A 16,762-nucleotide genomic window follows, 5' to 3' on the forward strand; every position below is an offset into this window, starting at 1 on the left:
GGGGGGGGACGTTTGTTTTTGACGCTAGAAAATTGCCTAATCTGTTACTGTGTAGAAGTGCCTCATCTTTTCATAAATTATTGATTCCCTCTAATAGTTAATTATGAATTCTTGCTGAATAAACAGGCACCTGAGAACATAATTCAGACGTCAGCATATGCTACGGATTACCGTTGTCAGCTGAATTAAAAACCTCATGAAATGTTTTCTTTCCTGAGTTGACATATCTCCCCGTTTAAACAGGAAGTTGGGGGTGGGACATATTGAAGGGCTTTGTTATAAAGCTAAAAATTAACTACTTTTAACTATTTTTGACAGCTTTTAGTAGTACACTAGTATATTGATGTTACACCATGTCCTAACCTATGAAATGCGTCAGCCAATCAGAAGAGCGTGTGGGCGGGTCTTTCTCTCTGAGAACAAAATGGTTAAGTACATAATCAAATAGATAAGTTAAGTTCATTTCCGTCACAAAATAAAAATATTAAATGCAACTTAAGTCAATGACTTCTTTTTTTTTATTTTTATTTTTTCTCACAATTGCGCGTTTATATCTCACAATTCAGACTTTTTCCCACAACTGCAAGTTATAACTCGTAATTGTGAGTCTGAACCTCTCAATTCTGACCTTTTCTCAAAGATTTGATTTTCTCTTGCAATTCTGAGTTTATATCTTATAATTCTACATTTATATCTCACAATTTTGACTTTTTCTCGCAATTCAGAATTTATATATTGTAATTATTTTTTTCGCTCAGAATTGCAAGAAAAAAACTCCTAATTGTGAGATATAAACTAAATTCAGAGAGAAAAAAAAATTGCATTTACCTTTTTCATATTTTTGTTAATGTTCCATGGCGGAACTTCCATAGTAAGTACATAATCAAATACATAAATATTAACCCATTTTAACATTATTTAAAAATACATACTGAGTGACTGAAACAATTTTTTTCACACTGAGATCACAGTTATAACATTAATATTTTCTTACATTTATTTTCAAGATCTGAGGTAAATTTTCCATTGTCATTTTCAGTATGGCTATATATTCCAGGTCATATTAGACACTTTTAACATTAATAATAATAATAAAGCACTTAATCAGTTCCTGAGATTATCATTGTCATAGTCTGTATGTTGTTCCAGCTGCAGAAATAAACAATTTCTAAAACAATTTCTCAAAAAATCAGTTTTTCCATTTCTAAAACCAAATCCATGTCGCGGCTGTTTAAGGCAAAAACATGTGTCACGGCATTGCATCACGTTTGATTAGGACACTGTGTTAGCTTTGAAACTAACAGCCGCAAAACTCAACAAAGTAATATATAAATACTCAATCTTATTTCTGTGCATTCCAGGACAGTCTAGAGGAGGCTATAAATTATTTGTTATATGTGAAGCATTTTATAGGTTATTCAGTGATACTGAATGGCTTTACTATTTCACTTTGGCTGTCATCAGTGTCTACAGCTCGGTGAAGCGGTTGTCATTTGAGAACGTTTGATTATAAACGCCTTCTTTCCCGCCAAGACCTGAAAGTGCGGTTCCGTTCTCTTTGACTGTTCCTTCATCCTCTTCTGAAAGACCAGCAGCTTTTTCTTTGGCTCTGTTGTGAATAAAGCATCATAAACAGGTCAGATCAGCGAAGGACCTAACAGTAAGCTATGTCTGTGTCCACGAAAACCACTGGGGAAGCTATTTTGAAACTAGTTCTCGCAGCTATAACTACTTAAAGGGGTCATATGATGTTGCTAAAGAGAACATTATTTTGTGTATTTGGTGTAATGAAATGTGTTTATGCGGTTTAAGGTTCAAAAAATACATTATTGTCCACATACTGTTCATTATTGTTTCTCTTCTATGCCCCGCCTTTCTGAAACGCGTCGATTTTTACAAAGCTCATCAGTCTGAAAAGCGAGGTAAATACAACTTAACCACTGATTTCTAGTCGTGTCCTCTTTTGGAAGGCCAAACAAAATAGTTTCGCTTTCACAACGAAACACACAGCGTCTTCACAACATGGCGGTGGCAGCAACAATAAAGTTACGCCTTCTTTCTTTGCGTGAACATTTGGGCGGCGTTATGCAAATCTTCCCACATCGTGACATAGACATGTGGGGGCGTGTTTAAGCAAGGCGTTTTAGGAGGGCGTGGACAAGTCTTAACTTTTATAAAGAATATCTTTTTGGGTTTGAGACTTTAGTCTTTGCAACTTTAGGGCTCTTATCTATTCACGAACAGCTTGTAACACTCCAAAGAAAAAAACTTAATCGCATCATATGACCCCCTTAAAAAGTAGTTAAATAGGCCTACAGCCAAGCTACAAGTTAACAATGCTAACTACATTCATTTTTAAGTCATTTTAAATAACTACCAATTAAAGTATGTCCGAATTTATATGTTTTTTGTGTTTAGTGTTTTTGAATGAATGAATAAATAAACAATTACAACTGAGGTGACCGCATTAAATCAAAACATACATTTCCATAAAATACAATCTCTAAATTATATACACTACCATTCAGAAGTTTGGTTTGGGGTATTTACTTATTTATTTTTTGAAGAAAGAATTGTATTGTGTAAAGATATTTACTGTGTAAGGTCACAAAAGATTTTTATTTCAAATAAATGCTTTCTAGTCATTCAGGAATCCTGTAAAGAATCCGGTTTCGACAAATATATTAAGCAGCATTTAGCATTAACATTTAGTTTAGTTCTGTTATAATGTTTAAAAAAAACAAAAAACAGATGAACTTAATGTTGTCAACCTTTGCTACTTTTAGTTTGTTACTCCCTAACATTAGTATTAACATATGTGATCCAATAACAAGTAGACAGCATTAAATACAGATGTACACAAAATTTCTTATGATCCAGTCACTGAAATCCCATTCATATTTACTAAAAATGGATGTGACTACCTCACATTTGCACTTTAAATGCTAATGCATCTCAGAAAACAACAAAGCAACGCCTACTCACCTGTCAATCAAACACTGCACTAAAACTAGCTCCATAAAGAATAGTCTAATATACATAAGGAAAAGCTTGTACATATATGACATTAGAGATCAAATCTGATTATACTGTATGTGGGTACAGGAGATGCATTTGAGATATGCATGTTATATGTTTGGTTAAACCTCAGTCTGTCTTGTGATCAGGTCACTTTTAACCATTTTAAACTGATTTTCTCCTGCATTTTTGTCTTGTTTTCCAGTACCAATATGTGACCCTGGACCACAAAACCAGTCATAAGGGTCCATTTTTTCGAAATTGTGATTTATATATCATCTGAAAGCCGAATAAATAAGATTTCCTTTGATGTATGGTTTGTTAGGATAGGACAATATTTGGCCGATATACAACTATTTGAAAATCTGGAATCTGAGGGTGCAAAAAAAAAACAAAATATTGAGAAAATCGCCTTTAAAGTTGTCCAAATGAAGTACTTAGCAATGCATGTTACTAATCAAAAATTAAGTGTTGATATGTTTACAGTATGAAATTTACAAACTATCTTCATGGAACATGATCTTTACTTAATATCCTAATGATTTTTGGCATAAAAGAAAAATCAATAATTTTGACCCATACAATGTATTTTTATTGCATAAAATACCCCAGTGACTTAAGACTGGTTTTGTGCTCCAGGGTCACATATTTCATTCTTATAGATTAAGATTTTTTTTCTTGTTTTAAGCATAGTCACTTATTTTTTGATAGATTTTTCAGAAAACAAGACACAGTAATATCTTAAGTAATTTTGCTTGTATGTAATTTATGTAAGTCACAATTTTGATAGACTTAATATCTTGTCATTTTTCTTCTCAAGTATCTTGCATCTTGATTTAAAAATGTTTTGATACTGGAAAACCAGACAAAAATACTGAGGAACAAAATCTTTTTTTTTTTTTTGCAGTGATGCTAGGTGTACCATTGATCACAATTAATACTATTTGAATGGTTTGTCAAAAGAGCATTACTGACCGTCGTTTTTTGCTTACTGTGGACATCAGTAAAGCCACGATCCCCACAGCCACAGCACCAATGACCACCCCAAACACGATGAGCCAGGGTTCAGTGTCGTATATGATCGGGGCCGCCAGTGTCGGCGGGATTCCCACGAACTCCAGGGTCATATCCGATAACAGGAATGCATTGTTTATGCGATGCTTATTCTGCCTGGAATAATGAATAATGTGTTAAGGGTCTGGCATGCTAAAGGAGAAACGGTAGTATCACAGATCTAGATGCTCAGAATCGTTTCATGATAAATAATGTCTGATTTTTAGGCTTTACCATCAAACCTCAAAATTATGCTGCCTAATAAGATATCTTGTTTTTTGTTCAAATCTATGATTATCGCATGCATCCTAGATGATTTGTGTAAAAACGCACAGAAAATGTAAATTCAAACTGGCAAACAAAGAAATTAATACATTAGATTTTATGAATTACTGAAAATTATGAAAACAATACTATTTTGTGCTTATTTAAATCGTGAATCATGGCGTGTTAAAATCACACTCCTGTGCAAACAATGCATCTCTTGTTTGTGCAATTAAATAGTTCAGTTTCAATTATAGTTCATTTAACTTAATTTTAACTTAATTTTCATAATTTTTTGTAAACAACTTAAAACTTCACATGTGCTTTAGTACTGTTAGTCAACACATCAAGAATGTGCATTTCAGCATAATGAATTAAAATGCATTTTAAAGTATAAAACGTTTTATTTGGCATTAGAAAATGCACTTTTTAAAAGTGTACTCAAGTGTGCTAAAAATTGCCATGAGCATGTACTCTCTTTAAATACACATAAGTGTCCTTTTATTTCATTAATATTTAATTATCTGCAAATTCAGTTTTTTTAAATTATACTTTTAAATCTTGAAGTAGCTGCATGTAGTTGGCATTCAAGCAAGCCAGCTCACTTGGAGGATTTGAAACAGGGCCATACGTTTTTGCAATACTGTCATGTTGTTGCCCATGTGCTGTGTACCATCTAGTAAGCCATCAGCACATAAAGTCTAAACCTATAAACCTACAGCACAGAGCACTGACTCACCTCACTGCTTCTTCTATTTGTTCTTTGGGGATCAGTTGGTCTGGATCATCTGGTGACGTCACCACGAACACGAACGACACTCTTTGTGTATCATTGCACACCAGTATGTTTGTAATGCTGAAAAAGATCAATTAGAAAAATTTGAGTTTTTGGAGGCAGATGATGTGTTTTTTTTTTTTCTTTTCTTTTTCGAGGGCATCATAGAAAAAGCACTGAAACTAATAAAACAGCCTCACACAAATACAAACACACATACACCTACACAGCATAAAAATCATTGTTTTAATCAATACTTTTGTCTTGTTTTCGAGTATGAGAAGCAAAATTGTGTGGGATAATGTTTTTTTTTTTGTTTTTTTTTACAGAACATATTTAGAATTTAAGCTTATCTTTTTATTTTTTTATTATTTTTTTTAACTCATTTGCAAATTACTTTTTTCTTTTAAAATTTATTTTTCTAATTTAAGTCATAGTGCACTCTTAAAAGTTGACAATTTACTTTTAGTCATCACAAACCTTTAAAATGTACTAGAATGAGGTCGTCCTTCCTACTAATATCACCAATGTGACTCTGATGCTAAATCCTATTCCTCAATAAATAAATAAATAAATAAACACACACTACACTACCATTCAAACGTTTGGGGTCAGATTCTTTTATTAATACTTTTATTCAGCATTAAATTCATTAAATTGATCAAGAATGACAGTAAAGACACATGTTTTCTCTTAATCAAAGAATCCTGAAATATCTCACTTTTAGAGAAAAATAGGAAGCAGCACAACTGTTTTCTTCTTTTTTTTATAATTAGAAATGTTTCTTGAGCTGCAAATCAGCATATTAGAATAATTTCTGAAGGATCATGTGACACTGAAAACTGGAATAATGATGCTGAAAATTCAGTTTTGCATTACAGGAATTATATTTTAAATGTATTGAAACAGAAAACATATTTTAATATTCAATAATTGTTTAACAATATTACTGTTATTACTGTGTTTTTGATCACATAAATGAGGCCTTGGTGAGAGAAAATATTTTTAAAAATCTTACCAGCCCCAAAATCTTGAACGGTATTTTATGCAATTTTGCTTCCCAAGTGAATGTATCTTGTTTTAAAGATGTGCCATTCGAATTCACATAATGCCAGTAGACATGGTTTGTCAATATATACTGGAAGCAGCCAATGGGAATCAAACACAAACAGCATCTCATCAATGTAACATAATGCTGCAAAAGAAGCGCATGCTCCCTATCCAGCACACCGGCATCAATCAATACTGTGGTTCTCTCACAAACAAGCCTGAAGCATCTCTGCAACACTTCAGCTGTGAGATTTCACAATCGTTAGGGGCCGATATCTGGCTGGGAAAGGTTAACCGCAATTGATTTCCCTTGACCCATTAGCGTCTATATTGGCCCGTAATTACACTGGTTAAATTAATCAGTCACGCTTTCCCTACATCCGAGAGCGGCTCAATTGCAAAAATATAATTGAGGGGAAAAACATTGATTAAAAAAATACATATTTAATCCACTAAAACAGGTCAGGTTAAGATGATATCATGCATTTCTCTTTTCACCTGTAGATGATTACTGTTATTATTTAATGTGTAATATGACTGCTAGATCATAGGGCTTTGATAATCCATCATTAAACAATTATATCTATTCATTGCACATCATACCTCATTTGAAGGAAAAACCTTTAGATGCAGCGGTTACCTGATATGTGGTATTTTATCTCTTTCATTTTAAACACATAATTTATCTCATGGAAGTAGATTCTTAATGATTTTCAATTGAAAGTTTCTTTAAATTATCTGTCAAATGAATAATATGTGATATGAATAACTTGGTTAAATGTTCATGCTGTGAATGTGACGCTTCATTTCATGAAAGTCACTAAATGATAGCTTTGTGAAGCTTTATGAAAATACGTTTTAAGCAAGTACTTGGTTGTACAATCGTGTTTGTTAGTGTGTTGCTATGGGATTTTTTATTTAATTTCATTTTTTTTTTAACCTATTTTATGTTTGCAAGATGAAAATCATAAGTTTTAGCACAAAAAGTACTAGCACACCTCATTGAGGTATTATCCTTATGGCAAATGGAGTTGAATTGAGATGCACACTGAAAGTTTGCTACTTAGGGTTATGAGTGAGAAAAAGAAAAGAAACAGAAAAAATACTACAAGAAAGTCAAGAAGATAAGAAAGGCAGTGGAAACGCTGCTCTGGCCTGCATGGGAGCTGATATAGATTTGCTTGTCAGCAGCATAGCAATGGAATCTGAGACTGTGCCGTCAAATTATTTGCCGAAGGGGAGGCATATAAATTGGAAAGAGGAGAGGGCTGTGATTGGAGCCTTGGGGGACACACCGCGTTAGACTGGAACAGTACATGATCTATGTTCCTCAATAGATACAAATTACTTCCTTGTGCTAAGAAATGATGTTAGCCAGAGGAAAACTCTACCAGTGATGCCAAAGGCTGATAAGCGGTGAGTAGAATATTACGGCAGACGGTTCCAAAAGCTGCTGGATATTAAGAATTAACGCATAAAATTGAAAACCCGTCTGTTTTTTTTTTAAAGTAATGTAAAACAGTGTGATATAATGTAACTCAAACCATTGCAACACATGACAATGCAATGCAAGGCAGAGCAAAATAATGTAACAATCTCAGTTTATCTTAAATTGTTAGCCCATCTGTCATGTAATATAACATAATGCAAATATAGCACAAAGCAATACTGCAACAGCACAATACAATGCAACACAAAGCAAAGTAATGGAACGCAACAAACGCAATACAATGCAATGTAACATAATATGATCTTGGTTTATCTGAAATTAACATTGCAAAGCAATGCAACACGAAGCAAAACAATATAGCTTAATATAATCTTGGTTTCTTTGAAATTGTTAACCTTTCTGTCATGTAACATAACATAATGCAAAGCAATGCTGCAACATAAAATAATAAAAAGCAACACAACAAATGCAACGCAAAAATGCAGAGCGATATAATAAAATAATCTTGGTTCATCTGAAATTAACATTTCTGTCATGTAATATAACGTAACAATGAAATATAACAAAAATATCATGCAAAGCAATGCAACACAAAAGAATGCAACTCAAAGCAATGAAACAACAAATGTAAAGCATGCAGTGCCAACAATAAAATTAATATAATCTTGCTTTTTTTTTATTATTATTAGCCTAATGTCTCTGTCATAGAAAGGAATGGAATGGAATGCAAAGCAATATAATAATCTTGGATTTAATTTCTTTGTCTTCTGAAATGTTTTAGTTGAATGTTCATCTAACATTTTTAATGTTTCTATTTGTTTTAGAATGTTAAGAGAAAATTCAAATAAAGTGAAGTGGAAATGCTCCCTTGACGTTCACATAACCATGAAAAAAAACTAAAAACATTTTAAAAACTGGATGTCTTGAACGTTCAGGGAACATTCAGAAATAATGTTTGCATAACTTAATGGGAACATTAGCGAAACGTTCATAGAATATTTTTGTTAGTTGGGTAAGTTAATGTAAGGCAAGATAATGTAACCCAAAGCAATGCTGCAACAAAGCAAGCAGAGCAATGCAAAGAACACAAAGCGGAGCAATGCTAAGCAATATAACATAATATAATCTTGCCTTATCTGAAATTGTTAACCTCTCTGTCATGTATTTTAACGTAATGCAGTATAATATAACACAAAGCAATTCAATGCAAAGCAATGCTTTGAAGAAACACAAAGCAAAACAATGCACAGTAATGCAATATAACGGAGCCTTATATAATCTTGGCTTCTCTGGTTTCATGTTTCACATATTTTACCCTTAGTCATGTTATAATATTTCACATTTTACAGTTGTAAACCTTGGGTAGGTTAGGTTAATGTTCTCATTTGAATACAGCATGCAACAAGCAGGCCAGTTTTAAATAACTGCTTTTCCATCTAGAAGTGTTGCCAGATAATTCACGTTACTTGTCTGAAGGTTTCTGAAACATACCACCTGTTTCCCTCAGGTACAAAAACTGAGAAACTAAACCCAGCACTTGAAAGTATCTACGGCTGTGGAACCACATGAATAGTTAATGAAGCAAGCACTGAGGAAGCTTATGATTGGCTGTCTGTTGTTAAAAAAACACATGTTGCATTTCAGAACCCCAGTGTTTCACACTGTTGCAACCATTGACAGGTTTAGCCTTGTCCTGACAGTGATGACAAAACCTGACCCATGCACGAAGAACAGACAGATTTGACTCTAAAAGCCTCAACAGCTGTGGTCAAATCATTCTGCTCACGTTTTCAATCACAATCAAAGTGGTCATCACAAAAACAACCTTGGACTGAGCAGATTTGCTGTTGATTATCTTTTGTAAAGTGTGTCACCTGCTTGTCGGTGGAAAGCGTTACTCACTTATACGTGTCTTGTTTAGTTTGTTTCCTCATCGCATACGCCAGAGTAGATCTGAAAAGAAACATCTCGCTCTCATTCCACTCATACTGAGATACACAGAAAAAAAAAAGTTTAATTATTTAACAAGTTGCACAATATGCCTGAATAAAATTATGAATAGGACATCAAACCAAATGAAAAGAGAAGTAAACAAAAACCTACGGCATCATCTCCGAGGGCCGTTTTAATGCTGAGTCTGACTTTAAATCCATCTTGACTGTCTACAGAGAGAGAAAGAGAGTTCATTTATTTACAGAAACCATTGCTTGCTGTTGTTGTGTAGATCCGTTACTACTTGTTCTTTTTGGGATGATAAGGCTTTTGCTGAGTTTGTCCTTATTTAGCATCCTCGTAAAAGATTCTCATTAGGGAATTGATGTGTCACTTTATTTCTCAGTGATTTCTCGAGATACCGAACTGAATGAGATAAGAGAATAGGCCAAACAAGAAAGTGAGTCTGTTTTTTTTGTTATGTTTTTTTTTGGTCAGACAACAAAGCGGCAGAATCCAGTTTAGGGTGTTTAGACGCTTCAGCGATGATTTTGTCCTTATTTAAACTCTCTTGAAGTTTCAGTTCACTGTAATTTCACACTCCCTCTGAACATTTTCACTTTCTCATTTCCTTTAAATGTATCCTGACTATCGTGAATTGAGTTCCCTTTTCCCTGGCAGGCAAATCTCTCAAAAATATCATATTAAAAAAAAAAAAGACAATGAAGACAATGCAAGACAATGAAACCTAAAACTATTTAAAAAAAACCTAAAACTGTTTAAAAAAAAACATTTTAATTGCTTGAAACAAAATAAACCAAAATAAAATACAAAAACTTAAAACTTACTAAAAGTATTAAAATAACTAAAACTAATGAATAAAAATTAATAAAAATTGTATAGACATTTTAAAAAACTAAAACTAATAAACATGACAAAACACAGAAAATACTAAAACTAATTTTAGAAAACTAAAAAAAGTGAAAACAGAAAATAGAAAATAAACAAAACAAATTCAAAATATTTATAAAAAATTATAGTAGTATATCAGTGATACTGAACTATGATAAATGACTCATTTCTCATTTTCTCATTTTCTAATTCTCATTATCATGACTACAGATATTTGACTTTTTATATATTTATTTAAAATGCGTTTTTGGTATTTTTATTCTATTAAATTCAAATACATTAAATTAAAAAGGGCAATACAACAGATTAAATTATATGTGTGTATATATATATATATATATATATATATGTATATGTGTGTATATAGTAATGACAATAAAATGATAATAAAAAAATACATAAAATAAAGTTTTTTTAAAATGAGAATTGGGGGATTTTTGCTCATAATTATCATGATCATGACCATTGATTATGAGCTGAAGTATGTCCTGAACATCTTTCTTTCTTTTTTATCCATCCATTTTATTAATTGAATTGAAAAAGAAAAAAAAACATTATTATCTGCAAATGCTTAATTCTATCTGATTGAACACATTTTCTAGTACATTCATTCATCTTTAACACTATTATTCAGCCTCTCAGGTGGCTCAAAGACCGCGTTTTCTTTCCTCTGTGAGATTAAAAATGACTGCAGCTACTCTAAACTCAGAACAAATCACCAGCCCTCAGCAGGTGCAAAGACCAGAGGAAAACGATTTCACTCAAACAGACACCGATTCGCACAAGATCCCGGGAAATCTGAGATGTTTTACCTTTACAAAGATCCTTTGCTACCAGGGGAGGCAGAAATATCAGAAGAAGAACTCCAGCTAGCATCTCTGTCTATCTGGATGAGCAACTTTATCTCATATGCTGCTGAATTCAGCGGTCAGAGATTATAAACCGGTCAGAGCGTAAGAGACAAAGGGCTGGACGGAGCCGTTTAATGGTTAAGCGATGACTAGACCTGCCTCCAGACTGAGAGAGAGAGTCAGAACAAACACCATATATTCACATATAGTGGAGAAACTGTCATAAATGTACATTTAAAAGGAGAGCTCCGTGCCTGGCTGCCTTTGATTGTTTCTGCCGTGAAATAATAAAGTGAAATAGTGTGGGAGTCGGTAAACAGCTCTCCAGCTTGCGCTCATGTCTATGAATGTAAATGCGTATGATTTCTCTTCATCATAACAACAGATGTGGCTGCGCCGCTGACCTGCTCTGTTTTAATTTTTTGCTTCTGTAATAACTGTCTTCTCGTCTCAATATGTAAACACTGCAAACACCGGGTGTTTACAGCTGTATGATGTGCGATATCAACATGAACCTAAGCGTCATTTTGACTTATGCCTTTATGCTGTTGTTTAAAGTTGTATTTTTTTATTTTTAATGATGTGTTTCTGAATATGTCGTCGGTAACATCGCTTCAAAGTGTCGGCGTACTCACGTAGGTGGGTCAGACATGGGTTATTTCTGAAAAATACAAGGGAAATCAGTTCTCAGATGAAGGCTGTGCTTCCTGTGAACCCCCGATGATTGAAGCAAACCGCTTCTTCTGCATCTCCCCTTTGCTTGAGATGAAAGCTTTTCCTGCAAGACCAGAAAAAGACAAATCAGACAAGGAAGAAGTTTGATGGTTAACCACCTTCTGACACTGCAAGATGAGGAAACGTACAATGCGGTTAATTTGTTACCTAATAAAGATGCCAGGTTTACTCATTCATCGTTGCATACACTCTCAGAAAAAAAGGTACAAAAGCTGTCACTGGGGCGGTACCTTTTCAAAAGGTACACTTTTGTACCTTTAAGGTACTAATATGTACTCTTTAGGTAGGCCTACTAATATGTACATTTAAGGTACCAATATGGACTCTTTAGGTACAAAGGTGTACATTTAGAAAAGGTACCGCCCCAGTGACAGCTTTTGTACCTTTTTTTCTGAGAGTGTACCTCAGGTTTCATATGTGTTATAGGCCATGTCCACACGTGCACGGGTATTTTTATAAAAAAATCTCCGTCCACATGAAAACGCAAACGCATGTTATGAAGCACTGTCAAGAGCATGCCAAACCAACAGGTGGCGATATAATCTCAACCGTAAAGCCAGGTTGGCCAATCAGAAGCCTGAAAACGTTTCCAGTAGGCGGAGATAACAGCGCAGGCGCCGACGTCACAAGCCAAAAACGCCGGTTTCGCTGTCTATACGACAACACTGCAACCAGAGTTTTTGAAAATCTCCACCCTGGCAGGCGTTTTCAAAAATGTTCGGTTTTAGTGAACTGGTGCTGCGTTCGCGTGTGGACGAACGGCCTAACCGCATAGAAAAAGCTGCGGTTTTAAAAATAACCGCGTTCGTGTGGACAGGGCTATAGAATCAGTCAATTTATATTTTTATGCAGCAAAGGAACATTAAATACTGCGACAAAGACATTTAGAATGTCTCAAAAGATTTCTATTATGATAAATGCTGTTCTTTTGAACTTTCTATTCATCAAAGAATTCTGAAAAAAAAAGCGTATCATGGTTTCCGCAAAAATATGGATCAGCACAACATTGATACTAATATAGGGTGACCATACGTGCCATTTTCCTAAGAAATGTTTCTTGAGCAGCAAATCAGTTAGAATGATTTCTGAAGGATCATGTGACACTGAAGACTGGAGATAGACTTCACAGTTAGTATTCTACATATCTGTGATCTGTTCATTATTGATTGTGCCAATAATTCACATCAAATGCATAAAAATGAATACAGTTTGCTATTTGAAATTGCACACTCTCTTTCAAGTTCTAAACATAAATAAAACATAAGTAAACAAGCAAGAGTCTCGTTTTCATGCCATTTTAAAATGTCATAATTTTTTCATACTTTTAATATGAAATGAGCATTTTTGAATTCAATGCAAATGTAAGAATAAATGTAACATTTTAAATGCAAATGTAAATATATTTAATATATGTAGCCTAGTAATAATTACTAAATGTAATAATTTAAATACAATGCAAATGTTAAGTCTTTGTATGTTAACACTGAATATACATTTAAATATCAATTAAATATTAAATAAATATTAAATCTAATCTAGTCTAAATACATTTTAATCTTCAAGCAAATGTAAAATATAAAAAATATATTAATAAAAATATCTTTATATTGTTAAATCTGTATAATTTTAAATCTATCTTAAAACTTTTTAAAGCAAGTATAAAGCAATTCTAAATCGTTAAAACGCTATGTAAATGTAAACATTTAGGCTACATTTAAAGTCTTAATATCTATTAATGTACATATTTATTACAAAAAATGAAATATCAACGTAAATATTTAATCAGAATGCAAATTTTACCTCTAAATATTTAGCCTGGCGTGTGCAGTGAGAGTTTGTGTGGTTTTGTGGCGCCTCTCTGCGGTCGGATGTGGTACTGAGAGAGAATCAACGTGTCTGGATGTACAGTCAGTATGTGGCGGTGTGCTCAGGAAAGAGTAAAGTTGAGGGACCTGCTTGTGCCTTGAGTGCGTTTATGGTACAATGATGATATCAAATGGGAATACTATAGTACTCTGATATGTATACAATAATTGAATTAGTACCATATTCATACACTATTGACAAGATGCATAAAGGAATTGCATGGCATTGCCATGTCCAGAAACACATGACAGTAGGCTACCATGGTACTTTTTGGCAGTTGAAAGTGAACTATGTAGTTTATACTGTATCTGTACTGTAGTATACTAGTCACAATATACTAGATTATATGATAATAAAATCATTCTAGATAGTATAGGCCTACTGTATATGTTTATATGTAATCTCCCTCGCGGGATTAATACATTAATAGGAGGAGAGCGGGGCACAAAGTAACACTTTTTGACTTTCTCAAAATGTGTAAATCCACACGGGGTTCAGAGTATAATTTTATAATCCACAGTAATTTCACACTTGTCTAGTACAAATATATTGCTTTGTTTCATAATTACAGTGTATACGTTTTTCTTTATTTACCCTCAAAAATTGGAAGTGAAATGTGACAACATGCCCCATAGGTGGGGTACATTGTAACAGCTGAGGGGCACGTTGTAACATGACCATATAAGTAAATAGTCTGAATTACATCGCTAATGTCATAGAATAGCACGGCAGGGTACATTGTAACGCAGTGTTACAACATACCCCATCTGCGCAACTGGAATTTAAAACTGGTTACTGTCTTCTGATAGTTAGCGAAGCATTAAAAAATAATTTAAACTGATAAATAACAGATTGGAGATTAAAATAATAGCAGATTTGTCTAATTTTAAATGAGTAATAAAAACTGAGATGAAAAATTTACTTAAGCCAGAAATATAATTTTACTATGGTAAAATAAATGTTCAGCGATATCTTCAAAAGACTTTTTAATTTTGGCGCACTTTTTTTCTCTATATAATGTTGATATAGTAACTAGTATATGCTGTAAATTTGGTTATGCTAGCATGTGTGGAAATATTTAAACCACGTGCGTTACAATTTACCCCGCGTTACTTTGTGCCCCGCGCTCCCTAAAGTCGAAGAATATCTATCTATCCATCCATCCATCCAGTGCTGGATAGATTACTTACAAATGTGACCCTGGACCACAATTTTTTTAAAATTGAGATTTATACATCATCTGAAAGCTAAATAAATAAGCTTTCCATTGATGTATGATTTGTTAGGATATGACCATATTTGGCCAAGAAACGAATATTTGAAAATCTGGAATCTAAAGGGTGCAAAAAAAAAAAAAAATCTAAATATTGAGAAAATCACCTTTAAAGTTGTCCAAATGAAGTTCTTAGCAATGCATATTACTAATTAATGATTTTTGGCATAAAAGAAAAATCAATAATTTTTAGTGTTACTTATGACTGCTTTTGTGGTCTAGGGTCACAAATGTTACAAGAATTGTACTATAGTTTTTAATGTAATCCATTACATTACACATTTTTGGTAAAATAATCAGACTACTTTTTGATTACTTTTAGATTACTTTTCACCTAACTCGTTTCTCACATTGATTTAAATAAGATAATCTTGTGCCATATTGATATAAAAATACAAAGAGAAAGAAAATGAATTTAATTCAGTCATATATATTATTTTATCACATATATATTATTTCAATTAAATTAATAAAGTCTTTGTACTGTAGAAGTATACTTTACTAATTTGATAGTTTGTTTTCCATTCTTAGTACATTTGATGGTGTGATATGGTAATGGGATTTACCATAGTATTGAATGATTACCATATTTATATACATTGTTATTACTGTGGTATCATGCCCCACAAATGTATAGTGTTTATACTAGATGCTGTAGTCAGTATACACTCATTTAGTAATATATTATTTGCATATATATTCTTATATTCTGACTTGATATTGATTTATCTTGTTGTAACTCACAGTAATTTGATAGTAAAATGCTGAATTTAGGGTCATGTGCTTGTTTTGAAGACGTTTCGCTGATTTAACCAGTTTAAAAACACTTCTGTATGTCAGTGATTCATTATTGAGAGCATTTGAAGCTTCCTTCTTTACAAACATCAGCATCAGCAGTGAGGATTTTCTGCTGATGTTTGTATTACAAGGCATTTTTACAGTAGTAAACACTAGGATGCGTCATGTGTCATTTGACACGTCATATGAGTCAGGTGAAATGTGTTTACTGTGTTTAGTCGGTCTTAATGCTTTGTGGGTGGTGTTCAAATACTCAGCTCCACAGTTGTGTGTTGTGGCTGAGGGTGAAGAGCCGTGTGAGCGTGTGAAATCGGGATGACGGGAAGGGTGCTGCCTCATTCACACACAGATAACACTGGGCTGGACGGGCTCACAGGACTGGTTGTTAGGCGAGATACAAATAATAGCTCATTTCACTTCAGTGATCCTTGAAAAGGTTTGCATGTTGCTCTGGTTTACAGAATCTGTTTAATAAACCAGCAAGAAGTTTACATTGACCATATTAGTTTTATTTTAGTCTTAAATTTAGCCACATTTATTTAAGGAACAGTGTTTTTTTCCCCTCCATATTATTGATATACTATTACAGCTTTTATTAACAGTTCGAATTAGTTTTTTATTTTATTTAATAATGTTCCATTTCAATTTGAGTCATTTTTGTTGCATTTTTGTCATTATTATTTTTTAAATGTCTTTATTTATTTATTATTATTATTTTAATTTCAGGTTTAGTTATTTTAGTATCAAGTTAAACTAAATGAAAATGAAAAGTCTTTTCTTTACAA

General features: G+C 33.2%; 1 protein-coding gene across 1 annotated transcript; it reads right to left on the reverse strand.

Moving 5' to 3' along the window:
- Window positions 1-1,045: 1,045 nt before the first annotated feature.
- On the reverse strand, window positions 1,046-11,394 carry LOC107714937 (collectrin-like). The gene is made up of 6 exons (XM_016520935.1): window positions 11,267-11,394; window positions 9,714-9,772; window positions 9,513-9,598; window positions 5,075-5,191; window positions 3,994-4,188; window positions 1,046-1,609 (listed from the first exon to the last, which is right to left on the reverse strand). Exons 1-6 carry the CDS (start codon window positions 11,328-11,330, stop codon window positions 1,468-1,470), a joined length of 663 nt encoding a protein of 220 aa, XP_016376421.1. The 5' UTR covers window positions 11,331-11,394; the 3' UTR covers window positions 1,046-1,467.
- Between the last annotated feature and the right edge of the window lie 5,368 nt (window positions 11,395-16,762).

This window comes from Sinocyclocheilus rhinocerous, unplaced genomic scaffold, assembly GCF_001515625.1.
Source record: "Sinocyclocheilus rhinocerous isolate Xijiao unplaced genomic scaffold, SAMN03320098_v1.1 scaffold28, whole genome shotgun sequence".
NCBI lineage: Eukaryota > Metazoa > Chordata > Actinopteri > Cypriniformes > Cyprinidae > Sinocyclocheilus > Sinocyclocheilus rhinocerous.